This window comes from Nycticebus coucang, chromosome 8 (genome assembly GCF_027406575.1).
Source record: "Nycticebus coucang isolate mNycCou1 chromosome 8, mNycCou1.pri, whole genome shotgun sequence".
Classification (NCBI taxonomy): Eukaryota; Metazoa; Chordata; class Mammalia; order Primates; family Lorisidae; genus Nycticebus; species Nycticebus coucang.
The window spans coordinates 99,142,598-99,164,068 of record NC_069787.1 but is presented as its reverse complement, the minus strand read 5'-3'; the positions used below and the strand labels follow the sequence as shown (position 1 = coordinate 99,164,068).

The window sequence follows — 21,471 nt, the reverse complement described above, 5'->3', positions numbered from 1 at the left end:
AGAGCAGTATAGGTGTACAGTAAGGTACTTTGACACAACCTTAAAAAAACCCCACCTTCTGGGGGTGCCCAGTTGGGTGGTTCCCCTGAGGTCAGCAGCTCTTTGCTAACCTGATCAGACACAGTACCCCACCTCCACCAAGTAGAGAGGAAAGACAAAAATACTATAAATCAAACCAAAACAAGCGAACAGAAAACTTTACAGGATAAAATTGGGTGAAAAACCAAATAATAGCGGTAGAAACACTAGCAAAAATGAAGTTCTAGTTATTGAAAAAGGCAGCAATGGGAAATTATAATTAAACTAGAAAAATTGAGAAAGAAAAAGGATCTGTATGGAAAAGGTTGAATTAAAAAACAAAACAACATCAACAACATCAAAATAAACAAAAAAAAAAAAACAACCAAACCAAAAAAAAAGAAAAAAAAACACAACCAAAACCAAAGCAGTATGTATATGTTATTGAATATTGTCTTGGCAACACGTGGTCTTCTGGGGTATGAGATGTTAATCACAGTTCTGATACGACTGGAGGCTGCTGATTTCTCAAACCCCAGCAGGTAGACACCCTAAATCTCTCTTCAGCCCACTTAAAAGGCACTTTGAACTTGTAAACTTGCTGAGCAGAAGCTTTCCCAGGAAAGTGCTTGTCACTGGAATCACTGTTGAAGTGGCTATCCACTTACCCAGTGTGCCAAAAACTGGTCTCACTCTGCCCCTGAGGGTTAGGGCTGCAAGGCGGCTCAGACCCCACACTTAGGCTACTTGGTCGCTCCGTTACCAGATCCCACCTGATTCTAGCTCTGTGACCCTGAAGGCAGAGCTTGCTGGGGCAGATGGCTCACAGTGGCTCCCTGTGACCCACAGCCAAACACTATTAGCTCCGTCTGGCTCCGCGGCTCAGACTGGGGCCCTAGACAACGGCCAAATTTCTCCGCACTCCCGCTCAGGCTCTCCCCAAGGCAGTTCAACTGAGTGCCAAGTCCAAAGACACCAAAACAGTTCACAGGTAAGGCCTTTCTGGTTTGCAGTGTCACTGCTACTGAACTTACAGTTGCGGGCGGGTTTAGACGGATTGAACACATGTGACCACTTGCCGTTTTTCCACTGTTTTAGTCCTCCTCTTGGGGTCCAGAAGTCTCTCGCTGACTCCCTGTATCCTCAGAGGGGTGATGATAGGCAGATCCCACCAGCCAGAGATGCCTGGAGTCCTATCTCCCCAGACTCACGGTGCCCAGATGCAAGGAAGCTGTTACTCGGCCGCCATCTTGCTCCTCCTCTAGATTCTTTTCTTGCATCAAATCCCATTTTACCCACTCTTACTGGAGTTATCATAATGACAATGACCAAGCATTCTGCATTCTTTAGCTCACTGAATTCTCACTGGACTCCATATGGTCAGTACTATGATTAGCTCCATTTCACAGATGAAGAAAATAAGGCTCAAAGAGATAAATTAATTTTCCCCAAATCTCATAATTTCGTAAAAGGTAAAGCAGAGATTCAAGTCTTGTTACCTGATTCTATAGGTGGTATGTTTAACCACTATGTTACAGAAATGCCATTCCCCTCTATTTGTACAAAAATATCACTATCAAATATAACTTTAGCATCAATTTAGATTTTCGTAGTACTTTTTATCTAACAAAGAACTTCTACACCCTCTTCAGCCACCTCTTGGCCGTACACAGAGTAAAAACCTTAATGTGTGTATAAAGCATGGTCCCTTGCTGGGAAATCCAGAAAATGCCACAACTTCAGAATTTCCAAACAGCCCCTTGACTATTTCCACTTAACCCAGAAAGAGGAGTTGAGGAAGATCCATAGACATGAAGTAGGGATATGTTAAGTGAATAAAATCTGCTATATATTTTTAGAAGCCCTTCTATAACCACTACTTGATTAAAAACCACCCCGTGAGGTAGATGGCAAAACAGGATATTCCTGGTTGAGGAATGAGGAAACTGAGGCTCAGAGTGATTAAGTGAAGTACCGGAATGATTGTGGGACTCGGCAGGACAGAACCCAGGTCTTCTAGCCCCCTTCCTGGGTGGCTGAGCCACAACAGGCAAGCCTCATGAGTCCTCCCTCCTTGGAAGCGCGGACCTCGCACCCCTGCCACATGTACGGCTGGTGGCAGGTGGGTCATTAAGTGGAGAAGCAGGCACAGAGTCAATCAGACTGCCACCTGTGCCCCGTACTATGCCCCGGGGACCTAGCAGCAATTCTAAAGATGAAAACCTCAAAAGGGGCAAGGAGTTAGATGAACAATTTTAAAAATGAAAAATCAAGTATCTAAAATGCCAGCGTAAGCAGATGCGATATCTATATGTAAATTATAGACTCAAAAGACACTCTTTCTAGTTCTTAGTCATAATGGAAGTGTATCCTCAGCGACAACTTAAAGTTAAATTACAATGCTAGGTATGGACATTCTCAGCTCCTCCCACAGAGCACTATCATCAGAGAGAAAAGCGTTCGTCTCTGCTCACGCTTGGCTCTGCAGGGTATACAGTTCATAAACTCATACTCACCTTTACGAAAAAAGCATCTGTTACAAAACCAAAGATTTTTTTCCAAAGCATCAGTTTTACAATGCTTTAAAAATGTATAAACACCAAATCAAATTGCAGATTAAAGTTAGCTCGATATACAATAGGATGGCATGGCCACACATAAAAGAGAGCTGTAGAGCATAAACAGTAGCAGATATTCCAGAATGGTTGACAGACTGAGAGACACAAAGCATCGTCTAACATTCCTTCAGGAAAAGGCAATAATGTGGTGTTGACTGGACTTTCTCCAATTGGAGCCTTTTAATTCAGTGCTTTGGGGATTCCACTTGCATTGTTCTGATAGTCCCTTAGGGGCAATGCAACATAAGGTTTCTTTAATATTTACTTCATCCTGGTTTTGCAATGCCTCTAGTGTTTCCTTTAAAAAATATGAAGAATCTTAAGATTAAAATTTAAAAAGATTAGTTGCTTTAATAACAACAAAAATACAAATGGGAAAGAAAGAAGGAAATGGCTGGGCAGAGAAGCAGAGAGAACTGTTGGGGAAGTGGAAGCCTGTTAACCCCTCATCAGTTTCTCCATGGGAGATGCCTCCTCATCTTCTGAGTGCAGCTCTCAGAGCTCCTTGGTCCACACCTAGGCACTGCTTAAAAATGTTCTACCTCATGAGATAATAAATGCCAGAGCACAGGGCCACCGACTATGTCCCAGATAACTTGGCATCCGTGGCCCAGAGCTGGGCACCACAGAACTCAGGAGATGCTGGCCAAATCAACATGTTGGGAGGCTCTGCTTTGCATACAAGGCTCCTACAGCAAGCAAAACACTCCCCAGCATCTCGTGCTGATGGCCTCAGGAATGGGGTGGAGGCCTAGGAGTCTGAACGCTGCATGAAATGACAATTTAAATTGCTGGGAAGCCTCAGGTTTTCTTTAGAAATTCACGTGTCATTTGCCTTTTCCTTCATCTCAGTTTTGTTTTGATGAAAAAATAATATTTTTAAAAAAACGTATTATTTTCCCCAAAAATAAGTAAGCTGGCTGTTCCAGGAGGGCGTGTGCCTTTTTTTATCCTTCCACTTTGGGTACCTCCCCTGGAGCTGCACGTTTAACTCCCAAGATCATCATGGGAAGGCCCTCCTCCCATCTTTCCCTTCTTTTTTTAAGCACCACATGATTTGGCTCCTACCTCTGCTTCATCATTTTGGGGCAGTGGTTTCTGCCTGGGAAAGCTAAAAGATAAGGCATGTCACCGGCACTGTTAAAATAAGTGGTTTCCATGGCCTCCGTCAGTTTAGCTGGGTTTAGGAGACATGAGGCGCCATGGAATTCACAACAGGATTGCTGTTAACCTTGTGTGGGAAGTTACTGTGGCAAAAATAAAAAACAATGTTGAAAGAAATGCCCCCTCACAGTCCTAGCCCTAATCTAAGGCCACCAAGAGCCATTTCTAGATAGGTTCTTATGACATTGTGCATCTGTGGTGGGAAACTGACCACACTCCACCTAGGAGAATTCCCAACTTGATCCCTTGGAAACAGGCAGGGACAATGAAGACAGGAAGCCGACACGGGTAACGAGGCTCTGCTTTCTACACTGGAAAAGGCAGTGTTTGCAAAAATGCGATAAAGATTAGTTTGACTAACTCAGCATACATGAAGACATTACTTCCCTGAGACACAGTCTCAGAAAGAGCAAGATAAAGTGAGTGAGGAATGAAGAAATTCCGTTGGAATCAAATCCATCAACATCACCTCCTAAGGATACCTCGGCCCACTGTGGTGACAAAGGCTACTTCTGGACAAGCTCAAGTTGTATATACAGACACAGGCATCTCCTTGTTGCCCCCACAACTCCTGGCAAAGAGAGAGCCCAGAGAACCTCTAGTTCCTTTCTCTGGGGCACCCTGCTTTGTGAGGTGTCTGAGACAGTGGGGGTACAGACGTCCAGGGCTCTGGGATGGCTCTCCAACTACACAGGACACATGCAGACTTCATGTGTCTTTGCTGAACCATCTTTACAGAGAGTCACAGAGATAAGGTAGTAAACAAAATGAATTTCAAAAATGGTGACTGAATGACGAGGATGATGATACGGAAATAGGAAATGTAAGCACAAAATTTGATCATCACTCTGTGTTAAAGGAAGATTCTATAAGTTATGATTAAACTGAAATTAGAGAGACAATTCTCACAGTGACAGCACTAGAAAACCACACTAATAAAGTAAGATTTCAAACTCTTCATTCAGTATTTATGTGCTAATCTAGGCTTATTTCTCCTTCACCACAAAATCTGAAACACCACCGGAAGTCTCTGGAAGCATTCATAATGCACCGTGGTGACTTAAAAGGGCCAGCTTATGAAACAAAACCACAGGAGACAAACGCCCCTTTCCTGGGGGAGACAACGGTGGGAATCCTTTGACTCACTTGTAATCCACTTCTACACATTCCCATTCTAATGCAACTGGCTTCAGGGAAACGTTTTCATTAAATTAATAGTGTTTGGCAAGCATCAGAAACACAGAATCTCACAGACAGATACAGGCAGAAAGAATCACAGTTCAATCCAAAAGCAACACACTGAGGGGACGCCAGAGTCCAAACACATGCAGAGAAGCTGTCAGGGAGCAGCTGGGAGACACGCAGAGTCGCCTCACACGTGGCAGCAGGAGATGTGCAACACGGATCCAACTGCTTACCCACTAAGGACACCAAGAACCAGGTTAAGGACGAAAAATGAGCCAAGGATGATCAGACTAACAAAATACACCCATGGCCATTCCCATCCTATCGCATCATTTACCTGTAAAACGTAAGGAGATCAGTTATCAGTTATTCATTTATTAAAGAGCAGAGCCCCAGTTACAGCTGCCAGACCACTCAGTGCTTGGATGAAGGTTAGTGCTCCTAGGACAGGGACTGGGCATAAGTCCTTCCATTTTTTTTTTTTTTTTCTTCAAGTGAGGACAAGTTTTGCCCCTGAAATCTACAAATGTGGCCTGCCAGAAGTTGGCCAAGCCCAGCTCAGTTAGCTACTGTTTTATACCAATTAATCTGCATTATATTTGGATCCAGACCAATAAGGCAATTATAAATGTATCTCATTTTAGAATAGACAAAAGGGCAAGCAATGGAAATTATTTAAATCTCAAGCAACAATGCTGATTAATTTCTGGTCAATAATCATTCTATAGCTTTCTTTCATGAAGGCTGGTAAGGTTCCAGGAAACAGCTTGATTTGGGAAGCCTCAGTAGAAAAGAAAGCATCTCAGAGGACACTTAAAGCATTTGGCACCCTCGTGGCGGCCCCCATCCAGCAAAGCCTGTGTGGTCTTGGCAACCGTCCTCAGGACTCTGCTTTCAAGATGAAAGAGGTGTAGCTTACCCGCTCAATACACCAAGTACAAGATTTAGTACGAAAAATGACCCAAAGATGACGAGACTGACAAAATACACCCAGGGCAATTCAAATCCCATAGCATCATTCATCTGCAAGAAATAAGATGGTCTCGTAGGAGTGGATTAATAAGAGAATCTAATAAGAAGAGAGGGTCACATTAGAGACAGTATTCTATACATTTAATTAAACATTTATTTAGATTCAAATCAGAAATAAAAGTAGCCAAATCAGAGACAAGAGCAGCCAGTGCACATCCACTACACATTCCCAACACGTGTACGCGCACACACGCACACACACATGCATACACGCACAGGAAGAGTCATCAAGGCTTTCGGACCAAATCGCAGATTTTGGCCCCAGGTAGGGAGATCAGCTGGGATCTGGCTCTTCTCAGGAAACTGCCTTGATAAGGGGTTTTCAGAAACAATCCCGGTAGAGGACAAAACTAGTACATAACTAGAACCTGTTTTAAACTCAGCTCAAGTTGTTAGTACTGTCTTCGCTTTAAAAATTTGTGATGGTGGAAAAGTCTTAATTATAGAGACAAACTTGCAACATTTGGCTCTATAAACTCCTTTTAAAAATTCCTAAAATAATGACCTTCCACTCCAAGGAAACTTGACCCACTTTAGTTCCATATTATCTGCAATCAGTGAATACAAGCACAACTAAATGACTGTTAAAAAAAAAAAGTTCTGAGGTCAACTAGCCTTCACATATTCAGGGGTGCTTTTATTGATGGGAATGGCTTTCTGTCAGCTATATCCACAGGAAAGACTCAGCAAGAGACAAGAAATCCTTATCCCCTAGCTTTGACCTTGATGACCCCCTCCCAAGACTAGTTCTAAGCCTACTGGGATTACAGGTGAAAGGGCTCAGCCAGAAGCAACCCAGGCCATGCCTCCACATCTGGACAAGCTCAAGCTGTATATACAGACATAGCTTCTCTGTCAGATCCTCCTAGAACAGTGGTTCGCAACCTTCCTAATGCCGCAATGTACTTTCATTGTTAAAAAGGGGTCACGACCCACAGGTTGAGAACTGCTGTCTTAGAGGCATTTTGGTGGTGAGAAGATTTCATGCTGGAGCAAACAGGTGTTTTTAAAGATCACAGCTGGACAGAACTTCCCAGCAACATGGGTCATTATTACACTGGGAAAACACCTGTCTCAGGTAGGAGCTATTAAGGACTAGTCAGAGACAGAATGGATGACCCCAGGCAGAACCCTGCTGGACCGCCCAGAACCTTCAGCCAGCAGGAATTACATATAATCTGGGCAGAACTAGCGCCTCTGCCTTGCAGGTGCAGGCCCTTAGGCTTTTAAGCATGTGCTTTCCCGAACATTATCGGGCTCCAGGTTTTAGCTTTACAGAATAAGGCTCACGCGTTTTATAATGTTTGCCTCATGCAGAAGCCAAACAAGAAAAGAGAACGTTAAAACACCTAACATCTGTTGCTAAAGTCTAGGGAAAGGGCATTAAATCCCTATGAAACACCTGTTTGGCCACATGAACACTGATGTGCTTAATAGAACTCATATCAGGCTGCACATCTTACATTGGCAATTAGAGTAATGAATGAGCCAGGGCCGTGGCTGCAATTGTTGATCTAATTAAGTTGGATAAACTAATTTCAGCAGGAAGGCAGAAGGTAATTCTTCCAAAGCAACTGCACCACTAAACTTATTTAAAAACCCATGTGTGGAGAAGAAACAGCCTGCCTAGAGGTGGCCAGAACCCAGCGTGGGTCAACACCTGCAACAGAGATCTCTGTGGGCCTGTTTTCCTCTGCAGAGATACATGGGGCAGGGGAGGATGGACAGGTTCAGGGAAACTTCACTCTTGCACTCCTCTGGTGTAGTCAGCTGGCCAAGCCATCTGCTTCTCCAACCTTCCTTCAGGCCTCAGTCTGGTGTTCCAGAGAATGGCTCTAGTAACAGCCATCTCCTCCACTTAAAAGGGAATTTGCCTTAAAAACATTTAAAAAGTCTTTTAACTTCTTGGGAGTAGGTTTAGCAGATTCACATTTGCTCAAATTAGAAGTATCACCTGGCAGGACTGCTGACAGCAAGGAAAAAGGCTGAGGCTACGCACAAACCACAGGAGACTCTGTCTCTATACCAGAAGGTGGGCAAGGGAGGCAAACTCCAGCTCTAAGAGTTGGTTTCTCTCCCAACGCTTCCCCTTTGTGGAGCCAAGTATTTCTTGGGCCTTACCATATACATAGGGAAAAGTCAGAACCGGCAAGTTGTTCCCTAAAATACCCACATGAAAATAGAGACTGTGCTTGGAATTTTGTCTGCATGGTCTTTATCAATAATAGAGAAATCAGCATGAGCTGAAGCACTTCAATTTAGACTGATTTAAAAAATATTTTATATTAAAGTCATGATGGGTTGTCACCTGGTGCCAAGAAAGTAATTTTATGTTTAGCTTTAGTTTCCTCTCATTTTGAAGGCTGAAATGCATATTATATCTCAAACTAAAGGCCAACCTAAGGATTATTTTGTTTTTTCTGGTTGTTGAAAACACTACTGGTTATAACTTCCCAGAGCATGGAATAATAGAAAGGCAAGCTCTCAGCCGATTACCTAGAGAGAAATGTCCTGGGTTCCTTGAAAGAAGGAGATTGTCAGCTTGTTCATGAGAACTTCCTGTTAGGGTCTGACAGCCAGCACCCTCCATGGGTATGTGCATTGAGAAAAGAGTCTGGTACTAAGGCAAGTTGCCATAAATGATTTACATGGATAGCTCTCTCCTAACCAATACCTTTAATTCCCTACATTTAAAATATTTCCTCTAAATTAAAAAAAAATTAAATCATTTAGTCTAATTCTGCATCTTGTAGACAAGGAAATTAAAGCCCAGAGAGGTTCAGTGACCTGCGCAGAGTCACACAACCAGCCCTTTCTAACCTTAATGTTCTTTCCCTGCACTACTCCCTACTGCCTCTGTGGGCAGCAAATACATGTGGGTCAAACAGTTTAACTATATTTATGGTATTTGCTTTATAAAAGAGCTCTACGATAATTTTTTTCCACCAGAAGTTAATGATCTCATTCCCCAGACATCCAAATAGTCTTGTACTGCGTGCGCCTTTCTGCACATTAGACCCACCTGCACTTCCCTTCTCAAGGCTCTGCTAGTCATTTGCCAGACTCTCTCCAGAATTAAGGCACAAACAAGCTTGAGATAACTGGTGAAAGATAAAGTTAACTCTATAGAAAACAATCCCTTGGTACCCCTGCAAAGACTTTGTCCACCATATCCAAACACCTGAAGAATTGAGAAATTTGCTTGCAATCAATTTTCAAAACCTAATCTTATCTCCCAAGATGTTCCTTTTATGCCCTAGTTGTGAATAAAAATAGATGTTCAAACATGGCCCAACTATTCTAATGAGGCAGTATGTTTGGTACACGTGAAGGACAGTAATAATCACTTGTTATTTACTCTGTGCCAGGTGCTGTGCTGGGCAGGGATGCTCTGCTGTAGAATGCAGCTGTGTGACTTCCAGCTGACCTGGCCCATAAAATACTAGGAAGGCTTGGTTCCTTGGCCCCTGCCTATCTCTATGATGAGTTAATAAATGCCATCAACAAGTAATTAAGAACAATCTTGATGGGTTTCAGAGAGCAAGAACTTAAGAGAACACTCTGGAAGACATTACCTAGCTGCCCCCTACTGTTGTAGAAGGACTCATAAACTGCTGGCAAATGAAAGAATGCCAAGGAAAGAGTGCTGGGTTCTAGTCTAGATCAGGTGGTCCCCAAACTATGACCTGCAGGCCAAATCATGCCTGCAGCCTTTTATATGGCCCTCAAGCTAAAAAGGGTTTTTCCATTTTAATAAGATTAGGAAAAAATATTTCATGACACAAAAAGTCATATGAAATTGAAATTTCAGGGTTCACAATTAAAGTCAATTGTAATAGAGCCACAACCATTTATTTATGTACTTATTATCTGTGGCTGCTTCTGAGCTACAATGGCAGAGTCAAATACTTGCAACAGAAATCACATGGCCTGAAAGGTCAAATATCTTTACTCTTTGGCCCCTTATAAAAAGGTTTGCAGGCCCCTATTCTACATTGAAGACCACAACACTTGCTGTAGGACCCTGGAGATGTTCAGTGGTCCCTCTATATTTCACTATCTCCATCGTTAAAATCCTAGACCTTCTATAAAGGAATATAGACTGGAATAATGTTTATGAATTACTTGAGTTCCTCCATCAGAATAAAGATGCTATGTAATTTAAGGAGAATATAATTATATTATCAAATTATTAACCATCTGATTGTCATATTAATAATAAGGATGATAATTATATCATCCTAAGTAATACTTAAAAGTTCTCAAGAAAGCAAGTGAAAACTTTTTTGTTTCTGAGTGCATGAAGTTTTCTCTCATTTAATCACACAGTCCCAGAGTCTGTACTTGCTTGATAACAAGAAAATCGTTTTCAGAGAATCGATATGCAGAAATATAACATGAAGCATAAAACTGTCCATTAGTCAAGGCATGTTGGATCAGCAGTTGACAATTCACTGTGACAACTGAGAAAAAAACAAAGCTTAGAGGAGTCACAGATTTTTATTTCTTAAAAAACTAAAAATGTTTTCTGTACTGTTTTGGGGGTAAATATCAGAGTTTGGGTTATTTGTATGATCCTTTTTCTATTTATCAAAAACTTCAAAGGAAGACTGGAATTGAAACCTCAATTAATCTGACTATGAGGTGCATTTTAGAAGATAATAGTGAAAATGAACCCGTCTCCTAACTTGGGGGCTCCCTGCATGGCCGTGGTCTTAGTTCATCCAATATAAACTTCCTGCTCCTTCTTCATGAAAAGGTGTTGTCTTATAAATAACAGACATGCACACTCACACAGACACACACACACGCGCTCTCTCTCTCTCACTCACTCACTCCTATGACAATCAGAAAAAGAAAGGAGCATGGGAAAAAACAAGATATAACATGGTGATACTTAAACCTCATCAAACTAGACTCACACTTTTTACAGATAAAAACATACCCTCTTTGCCTAACTATGAATATATAACATAGGATCTTCTACAATCCTATGAACATAGTGCTCACTGGCAAAGGGAAGCAAAAACCTTTTTCTAACTATTGTATGTTATATTCTCTGAAGTTACGGAGAAATATAAAATACTGTAAAATTTTTAAAGTTTGGAAACTATCAGAAGCTACTTCTCAATTTGCAGGCCTTCTAACTAGAAGCTGCTGATTCAAGGAATAGTTTATTTCTAATTTCCTTTCAACAACTCATTATTGGAGTTCTGGTTAATCCCATTTGGACTTCGATTTAGGCTCAAAATCATGCTGTTATTTCCCCAGTAACTCTTACACCATGGAAAACAATTTCTAAATTTCAGTGAGTTTTTAAAATTCTACCATACAAACAAACTTGGCACTGGGAAATGGCTGTTGAAATACTACTGAGCCTTATTTACAGTAAACCCTCTGGCTCTGTCAGGAACAAGAGGAATCAGACCCTCACCTTGAAAAGGTGTCTGACTATATCCATGGTGGGCTAGATGGTCCACCAGCCCTACAAGTTTGTTGTGCCATTTCTACCCTTTCTGCCAAAATTATAGCTCCAAATAGAAAGTAAGAGGGCTAAGGGTTTGGGGTAGTTGATTTACAGTAATGCTGAGGACACAAAAGGGGGATATTGTAATAGAGGGAAAGCTCATGTTGGGTTTAAGGTTGTAGTGAGTTTTGGAAAGCATAAAAAGAATCCAATTTATATTCCTTCTCTTCTCTTTAGGATCTAGTAGAGCAACCGGCCTTTATATACAGCAGATCAATTTTAGCCCATAGAAGTTGAGGAGTCTCTTAACCTGGGAAATGGCCCTCTGGTGCTTAGGTTTTAATAAGGACAGCTCTGGCTTCCTGGAGTTCCTCCAAAGGGGACTCCTGGGCACACTTGGTAACAGTTCTCCAGGCAGCACTGGGGAGTAGAAGACTAACAGGTCAGAAGCCAGCATCAGGCAGTAGCTTTCTAGAACTGAAACTACAGCTCTACAGGAGAATAATGAAGCCTGCTGGTGAAGAGAGGGTCTGAGTCCCTTCCCAAACAACTGACTTGAGGGTTTCATTCTCAGTTAACTCTCCCAGGGCTTTTGCTAATGATAAACTGTTATCCAAAGAAAGAACCCTCCAGAAACTCTTTCCTCAAACTGCTTACCCAGTACAGCACATCTGTCCAGCCCTCCATGGTGATGCACTGAAACACAGTGAGCATGGCAAAGGCAAAGTTATCAAAGTTGGTGATGCCTCCATTAGGGCCGACCCAGCCGCTCCGACATTCCGTGCCATTAGCGGTACACTGGCGCCCATTCCCTGAGAACGCACATGGAGCTGGGTCCTCTTCAGCTACGATATCTGCAAACAGAGTAAGCAGGTTGCACCACTCAGGACATGCTGAGAACAACTGCCTGAGCCTGGAACACTCTATTGCCTATCTAGGATGTCTCAGAATCCTACTTGCCCTTTGAGGTCCATTTCAAATCCTCCCTCCTCAGCAGAATGTACTATTTCCTTTGCTTCGAGTCCATCTCTCTTTCCTCTGTGCCCACTCCCACAGCACCTCACACTCAGACAGCACAAAGCTATTGGTTGGTGGCAGAGTCTCATCTTGGAGGTCCACCATCTTGTTTGCTAGGACACATTACATAGGCAATCCAGACGGAAGAGGAGATTAAATTCTCACTTATTCTCAACAGAATTCATACTTAGAACTAGCTCAGTAAGCTTTCCCATTTTGTTTCAGAACCACAAAAATTGATTTTAGGAAAACCAACTTTTTAAAAAATTAGGTTAGCTTCCATTTTCATTACTCACCTGAATCAGCAAAAAAACATGTTTTGTGCATTTTTCCAATAAAAAGTTCCAATCCTATAATAGCATAGATTATGATTACAAATAATACCAAAAGGGCTATGTGAAGGAGGGGAACCATGGCTTTTATAATGGAGTTCAGGACAACTTGTAAACCTAGGGAAGAAAAAAATGAGTTTGTGAGCCAGGAAGACACTTCAGTGATGGATGCATATAATGTCTAATGATGTCTGCTCTATTTATGACATATGATAATAGAATAAAACTCAGAGATATTTCAAATCTTTTAGTTAATAGTAAGCCTGGATGTGAGATGAACTAAAAAAAGCACCTTAAAGATCATCACTTGACACATGGAAAAACTAAGCCTCTAAGGGTACTGCCCAGCATCAGAGTTCATTATTTATTTACACATTTGTTCATCCATTTGACAAAGTATCTTGAACATCTGCCCTGTAGAAACCATAGGGTTTAGTGTTTTGGGATGATATGAAGAGGTTCTGCATAGTTTTTTCTCAAAGAAGTTATATTCTGGAAGGAGGCAAAAAATTAAACATAAATAACTCTACTCTAAGGTAGCACAAAGATGCTATCTGAGTAATATCAGTTAAAATTAAAGAAGGATGAAAGACACTGCTTCTGAGCCAGATGAAGAAAGCTTCTCTCCAGGCAGCGCCTGAAGGCTCAGCAGGAGGGAAGCCCACAGGTGCACAGCAGAGGCCACTGCACTGCGGGGAGAGGGCAAAGAGCACCAAAAGCAAATATGTGGGTGATCGCATGTGGGCTTGGCAGTGGCCAGTCCTGACTGATGATTATAGAGTGGAAAAAAATAGTAAGAAAGAAAAGCAGATTGCAGCTTGGGTTCTGGGTTTTGAATTTGGATTATGGAGCCAGACTATAGAAAAACCAATAGGACAGCAGTAGGCACAGGCAGAGAGGGAGCTCCACAGGGCTGGGGCTCTCCATACAGGCGAGGATGAGGATCAGGATGAGACCAGACCTCAGAACCTGAGTGGGAAGGAGAGGAAGGTATTATGGAGTGCTCCAATTATTTGAACCAGAGTCTTAAGACAAATCCCAGTGCCCAGAACAAAAATAAACATTTTAAAGAAGGCATTCCTGGAATGAGGGAGGTAGGAGGGGAGCACGGAGGTGTGAGAGTAACTTTAACTCTATCCTTTCTACATTTAAATGTTCAAAGGTTTTCAGTATTTTTGCCAATTATAAGGAATACATGGAGGGAGAGGGGAAAGAAAATGTCAAACAGTGCTGTGACCTACTTGGACATTTTGTCGTAGTTTTAGATTTTTTTTTCGTTGTTTTAGATTTTTTTTTTTTTTGAGACAGAGTCTTACTGTGTCACCCTAGGTAGACTGCAGTGCTATTGTCATCATAGTTCACCTCAAACTCCTGGCCTCAAGCAATCCTCCTGCCTCAGCCTCCCAAGTTGGGACTACAAGTACACCCAATGACATCTGCCTAATATTTCTACTTTTAGTAGTGATGGGGTCTCACTCTTGCTTAGGCTGGTCTTGAACTCCTGAGCTCAAGCAATCCTCCCACCTCAGTCTCCCAGAGTGCTAGGATCACAGGCATGAGCCACTGAACCCAGACTTGTTTTGGTTTTTTGATATACCAATGGGCCCTACAAAATCATCATCCAGCAGTTAGCTCTTCTAAATTCTATGTCAGCAAGGCCTATGCTTCATAACTATTTTCACATTTACAGTAACTGTCATATTTTAGATTGGCCAAATATACAAGATAATAAAGTCATATCCTGACATGAGGATATAGTTTCATTACATTCAGCTCCTTTGTACATAATCAATGTGTACAGATGACTTCATGGGACTTCAGTCAAGGAGGCAGCAAAATGAGAAGAAGGCTGGGGAAGAAATGTGGAGTCTGTGGGTCTGTCCCACCCGGCTATCCACCAGCTGTGAGAACTTGTCCTAGTACTAGTCACCACCCCAACAGGCTCAGGTTGCTCATCTAAGAAGGTGCTTATATAAGCCAGATGATCTTTAGGGTTCTTTTCTATTTTAATGGTCTTAAATGCTAATAAATATTTATTAGCTAACTGAATATGAGTAGTTAAGAACTCCACAAATGTCCGAAATGACACTTTTTGAAACATATTTACCTTTTATTGAATGAATATATACTCCCACACATACATGCACACAAAATTATGCCTTTTCAGAACAGTCTGGATTCTCTTTAGAAGGGCTAGATAATTCCAAATTAAATGTACATAATCAGAAACTCCTGGACATTTTTAATAATGTCAGGTACCAGAGAAGAAATCACCATGCCACTGCTGCCAGCCAGCACTGGAAATAGCATGTCCTTAGAACCCATAATCCCTTTTCCCCAAACCCCTCTGGGTAGGATGAGGGGCTCAGCCATTTCCCACCTGGATAGTTAAAGTATGGGTATAAAAGTCCTCACTCAAGACTCAGAACCCCGTTTCTCCCTGTTAATCCATGAAAGAAGTAAGTGCAGATCTCTTATCAAATTTTGAACAGTTATGTTTGTTGGGAGAAAGGAAGAACTATGGTTTAAAACTAAGGAAGCTAGGAGCACTGCACTAGCTGATTAGTACAAACCTCATCAGCCAGGGAGCTAACACAATGTTATGCAAGTTCCAAAGAGTTTTCACTGCCTAGCGACTTGCTTGCATGCATGCACCACACACACACAACGCACAATGAAGCCACAGCCCCCAGAGGCTGTGTGCAGCACATACCACAGAAAGGCTGTCCTGTCATTTGTTGTTTGAGGGGAAAAGCTGTCCTGGTTACTTTGAAATTAGATTAAGCTATAAACTGAAACTAAATCTGAAAGAACATGTTTGCTCACTGAACTTCTCATTTAATCATGTTACACTTAACAGAGCCAGTCATTTCCAAGGTATTTCTATTTTTCTCAGTTGATTCCAGGCAGTTCTGTGGTTTTGACTTGTGCTGATCTTTTTCAATGAAAATAAATGAACCATCTGGAAAAACAAGTACACATAAAACACCACTTCCTACATTTTAAAATGTTAAATTTGGAAATAGTTTTTTTTTTTTTCCAAAGGATTTTGGTGCATTCTAAGTGCCAGCAGGTTTAATAAAATTTCAGGAACAACTTCTGTAGAGGAAAAAAAAGTGATCTGTGTTCTTCTGATGGCTTTATGAGTTGTGAAAAACAGGCACACCCTGCAATCCCATATCCCTGCTCCAGGCCTGCGCATGCAACGGCCTCAGAAGCACCAGTCCTTGGAAAGGTGCATGACTTCTAGCTTCTGGAGTTCCCAGAACAGAAGGCAAATCCCACCATCCCTATGGAAGGATAAGAGGTCTGCCAGCAAGGACACACACAGGGTGTCTCTTCCAACTCAGGTGCAATCCAAACTGGTCTGGAGGTCTGGTGCCAGAGTAAACTAGGGCCTGGCACTGACTGGTATCGTAGGGCCTAGTGGATACCAAGAGAGCCTCTGCTGTGCTCCAGACATCTGTGTGCTAGGGTCCCTCCCTCCATTATCTCATTTAGTTCTTATAACAATCTTCAAAGCAGGTGCAACTCTGCCCCATATACCAGTGAGGAGCTGAGGCATGCCTTTTCTTCTGCCAGAGCTGGACAGGCCCAATTCCTAGTATGGGGAGCTAATCAGAGTTTCCAGGAATCCAGTCCCCTATTGCTACCCTCTTTGGACAAAAAGGCAGTCAGTTGAGCCCTCCAACACCCTCATCTACATAACCCACCACTTTCAGAGGGGCAGGTCTGGGAGTGGAGACGATGATGGCCACATGTTGTCAGAGAAGGAAAATCAGATTGAAATCAGGAGGGCTGAACCCAAGGACTCATACCACTGCCTCATCTCTCTGCAAGAGAAGATTCTCTCTTCTACAAAATCAGGCTGACAATAATCACCACCTGTCCCCCTCTTAGGGCTGTCACAGGGATTCAAAGTGACAGTACAAGCAAAAGTGTCTGCTGAAAGCACAGCTATGGTGGCTGTCCTGCTGGCACAGAGGAGCTCACCTCACGGCACTGTCTCATGGTCATGAGACCCACCCAGGAAAAAAGTATCAGCACACACCTGACTCTAAGAAACAAAAAATGCTTACTGGGCACTCCTGACACCAGTCGAAGTGGTCGTAACACTCGAAAGGCACGGAGGGCTTTGACATCAAAGCCTCCTGATTTGCCGCTAGAGTGGTTCCCGCCTTCTGTTTCTTTGGTTAATTGTTCCAAAATTACACTAAACAATCTGAAAGAAGAAGAAAGAAAGAAATGTTAGAGTCTGTCACCCAGCGAAGTAAAATAGGATGATAATGGTAGTTATTTTTGAAGGTCTAATTTCATGTGGCAGCCAGTTAAATAAAAGGAAGGCAAGGCAAGAATTTGGCTGTGAAATCTGAACACGACCCTTATCTCTAAAATGATTTGGGACAGGGATTAATCTGTTTTCATGTCAATGGAGCAGCTGAGAAAGTCAATCCCCACAGAAAAGGAGGACCACTGGGGACCCAACCATGGCAAGCGGAAATGCCACAAACTGATAAGAACAATAATAACCTGGGTGGCTACCAGTTTATTTTTTTCAATTGTGAGCGCTTGCTATATAATAAGCATATGTCATTACATTAATCCTTACAAAATGTTACACCAGCAGGAATTATTAACACCATTTACAAATGAGAAAACAAACTTGCTAAGAAGGAGTAATTTGCCCAAGGACACACCAATAGTGGAAGAACGAACATAGAAATGCAGGCATGTTGGCCCCATTAGAATGCAGGTTCCATAAGGCCAGGGAATTTTAGTTTATTTTGTTCATTTGTTCACGTAGTTTACTGTTGCTGAGTGCCTACAACAGTTCCTGACACATAGGAAGTGCTCAGAAAATATATGATGAATAAATAACTTCAAAAGCCCACACCTTATACCACTTCCAGCACAGTCACTGACACACATACCCTCCTCTTCTCTTCATAGGGATAGAAAATGACGTAAATCACAGATGCTAATGACCTGTGCAAAAGCTACAAGCAGTTACCTAAGGTAAGGTATTAATACCGTCATTTTTTTCTTCTGCAAAGTGAATAATATTGTATCTGGCAGACACATTAAATATTTTCCTACTCTAGGAAGGTTTTTTTGGATAAAGCTATTTTCAGGCAATCTGCTCATTTAATAGTTACTTTTGCTCTTTCAAATAAATATTTATTCCTTGGAATTACTGCTCGTTTTTCAGATTAAATATAAATTTACCCATTTCAAACACCATCTACTTTGGCCAATCAGATTGTGGGAATGATTGGCCCAGCAACAAAGAAAAGGTTTCTTAAGTTTAATTAGCAGCCAAAGCTGAAACGCTGCCCCCACTGGCATGCCTCTGGATCACCAACCCGGAGTCTATAAAACACAGGGTGGTCTGATTGCAGTCTTGATTGGGTAGTCATGTCATTCTGGGGCTTTTATAGACCAGTCCTTTGTTTTAATAGCAGTGCAGCAATTTGCAATGAACTCAGCCAGGAGGGAAAATAAGCTAGGTCTCTACCTTTACAAAGGTTCAGATGATTGGCTCTTCTCTAGTTGTGACTAGGGAAATACATCAAATGTATAATAGGCTTCTCTCTTATTCATATATTTTTAATAACTGTAAACCCCTGTAATAAGACTAAAGTGAAAAGTTCCTCCTCTAAAACAAATTCACAACTTAATAAAAACCAAAAAAAAAAAAAAAAAAGAAAACCTCAAACTCTTCTGAAATATGAAAGCCACAGGAATTTTTACCCCAAAGTGTTAGGAAAATAATTGATTCAGGTGGTGACTTAAGATTGCTTTCAAGTATCAGTGTTTTTCATGGTCCTTTTATTCTCTATTCTTTAGTAATACCCTTGAAAACAGGTGAAAAAAAAAGTTTCTCTCCCATTACAAAGGAGTCCAAGTCAGAGAGAAGCAGACTACCATTCCCGGATAGTGCAGGTGTATAAGGCGGCTGGGCTGGTTTCCATTGCTAAGAATTATGAGACATGAGGGAAGCCCTTCTTCTCTTGGCCTCAGTTTCCCTCTTTATAACATGAGAAAACTTGATTAAGTGACCCAGAGACTAGCCTTTCCATTCTAAATAGAAATCTGTAATCCTATTCCTCTCAGTACTCCCCCTAAGACCTATCATGTTTCTGCACCAATAAGGACATGAAGAGAAAGCAGTAACTGATCCTAGATTGTTATTAAAAGTTTAACTCAAGACAGGGGAAAAAAGGCAAAGAGCAGCCCAAACTGACAAAATTCGAATACCAGAATAAGGTGCCATGTTCTTCACAAAAGTTTAAGGAGACTGACTGCTTGAAATATATCTTTATTGAAAAATTAGAGCAGTGGGATAAAAGTTGGATTAGGTCAAACTTTTCTCTAAAGAAATAACTTCAGCTCTGGTAGACACATTGAGTTCTTTTGTGGTCACATTCACAGTTAACATTTTAAAATATCAATTGCTTTCTTAATGTCTATGGTTATTGGGAATCTTGACAAAAGCAATAGGTCATCGTCAACTTGGAATGGAAAATCCATTGGGTTGAGATATAGGCTATAGCTGGAAACTTTAGTGGATAGGAATTTGATTCAAATGAAGACATCATAATTCGTCTTTTTCTTTTTAAAAGAAACTCTTTGACTATAATTCAGTGCATGTTTTAGATAAAAAATAATCTGGCAGCCTAAAAGTTTTCATTCTTACTAACAAAAAACCCCCCAAAGAATCAAGTTCTACTTTAATTTACTAGATGATTTTTAAAATTTTTAAATCACTTTACTGCAGTTTAAATTATACATAAACACACTCAATTAAAGTACACAATAAAATCAGTTTTGACAAATTTGTAAGCCCAAGTAACAAACACTGCTGTCAAGAAAATTCCAACACCGCAGATGGTTCTCTTGTGCCCTTTTGTAGTCATCTTCCCTTTAAGCTCGGCCTTGGGTATCCACTGATCGGCTGTTTATCACTACAGGTTTTTTTCCTTTTCTAGAATCTACATAAATGGAATCACTGAATATGTTCTTTCTGTTTATCTTTTTTTGCTCACTATAATGTTTCTGAGATTTGTCCAAGTTGTTATGGTTATCCGCAGTTCTTTTCTTTTTATTGCTCTGTAATATTCCACTATTTAAATATACTGCAATGAGTTTCTCCTTTCACCTGTTCAGGAATATTTAGGTTGTTTCCAATTTTTCTCTAGTATGAATAAAGTCTTTTTGTGCACATATGTTTTCATTTATCTTGGATAAATAACTACACATAGAACTAGTAATATGGTCATATGGTAAGTGTGTTTAACATTGAAAGAAATGGACAAATTTTTCCAAAGTGATTTACCATTTTCCATTTTCACAAGTGGCGCATGAGAGCTCCAGTTGTTTCACATTTATATTAACATTTGGTATTTTCACTCGTCTTACATTTAGTAATACTAGTGGGTATGCAGTGACTGCTTGTATTTCTCTAATTACTAACAATGCTGAGCATCCTTTGGGGTGCTTCCTGAGCATTCACATATCTTCTTTGGAAGATTTTTTCAAATCTTTTGAAAACTGTCTTTTACAGTTGAGAGTTGTAAGAGTTCTTTTCTTTTCTCAGATACATGTACTGTGAATGTTTTTTCCAAATCTGTGCCTTGCTTTTTCATTTTCCTCACATCGTCTTCTAGAAAAAAGGTTATAAATTTTGATAAAGTCTAATTTTTCAATGATCTATTTTATGGCTGGTGCTTTTTGTGTTCTGAGAAATTTATGGTAACAAAAATTTTCTTTCATTTCCTACTAGAAATTTTATAGTTTTGGATTTTACATATAGGTCTATGATCCATTTTAAGGAAATATTTATATATGGCATATGAGGTAGGAATGGAGATTTTTTTTTCTTTCATATGGATAGACGTTCCTAGCACCATTTGTTGAAAACAGTTTTTTTGATCCATTGAATTATCAAGACACTTCTGTCTAAAATCAATTGGTTACATATTTAGGGCTGTATTTCTAGACTCCTTGTTCTGTTCCATTGATCTTTATGTCTAATCCTTATGACAGTATCACACTATCTTGGGCTATCTATCTATCTACCTACCTATCTATCTATCTTAGAGACAGGGTCTCACTTTGTTGCTCAGGCTGGAGTAAAGAGGCACAATCATAGCTCACTGCAGATCTAAACTTCAACTATCCACTCATCTCAGCCTCCTATGTAGCTAATTTGGTATGCATCACCATGCCCAAGCTAATTTTTTCACTTTTTTACTTTTTATAGAGACAGAGTCTCACTCTGTTGCTCAGGCTAATCTTGAACACCTGGTCTCAAGTAATCCTTTTGCCTCAGCCTCCCAAAATGCTGGGATTGCAGGTGTGAGCCACCTTGCCTGGCCTACTATAGCTTTAGAGTAAGCCTTAAAATCAGGCTCCAGATTTGTTCTTAGGATTTCTTTGGCTAGTTCAGAGCCAATTTTAATTTCCATAAAAATGTTTGAATAAGCTTGCCAATCTCTACAAAAATTCTGCTGGGATTCAGATTAAGATTCAATCCATAGCTCAACCAGAGAATAAATGACATCCTAACAACACTGAATCTTCCAACACATGAACATGGTATATCATTCCATTTATTTAGGTCCTCTTCAATCTCTCT

The 21,471-nt window shown here is 40.9% G+C and overlaps 1 protein-coding gene across 12 annotated transcripts in view; it reads right to left on the bottom strand.

Moving 5' to 3' along the window:
* Nucleotides 1-21,471, bottom strand: part of CACNA1D (calcium voltage-gated channel subunit alpha1 D) — a 376,968-nt gene that overhangs the window by 141,190 nt on the left and 214,307 nt on the right. For 9 of the 12 annotated variants that reach the window (XM_053600739.1, XM_053600732.1, XM_053600728.1 and 6 more), the window contains exons 5-8: nucleotides 16,913-17,055; nucleotides 12,798-12,950; nucleotides 12,142-12,338; nucleotides 5,219-5,322 (exon numbers count right to left, since the gene is read on the bottom strand). In XM_053600739.1, the coding sequence (XP_053456714.1) occupies nucleotides 5,219-5,322; nucleotides 12,142-12,338; nucleotides 12,798-12,950; nucleotides 16,913-17,055 (597 nt within the window). Of the gene's footprint in view, nucleotides 1-5,218; nucleotides 5,323-5,904; nucleotides 6,009-12,141; nucleotides 12,339-12,797; nucleotides 12,951-16,912; nucleotides 17,056-21,471 lie in introns of those variants that run through there. The other 3 variants (XM_053600740.1, XM_053600741.1, XM_053600738.1) reach the window with 2 other exon arrangements.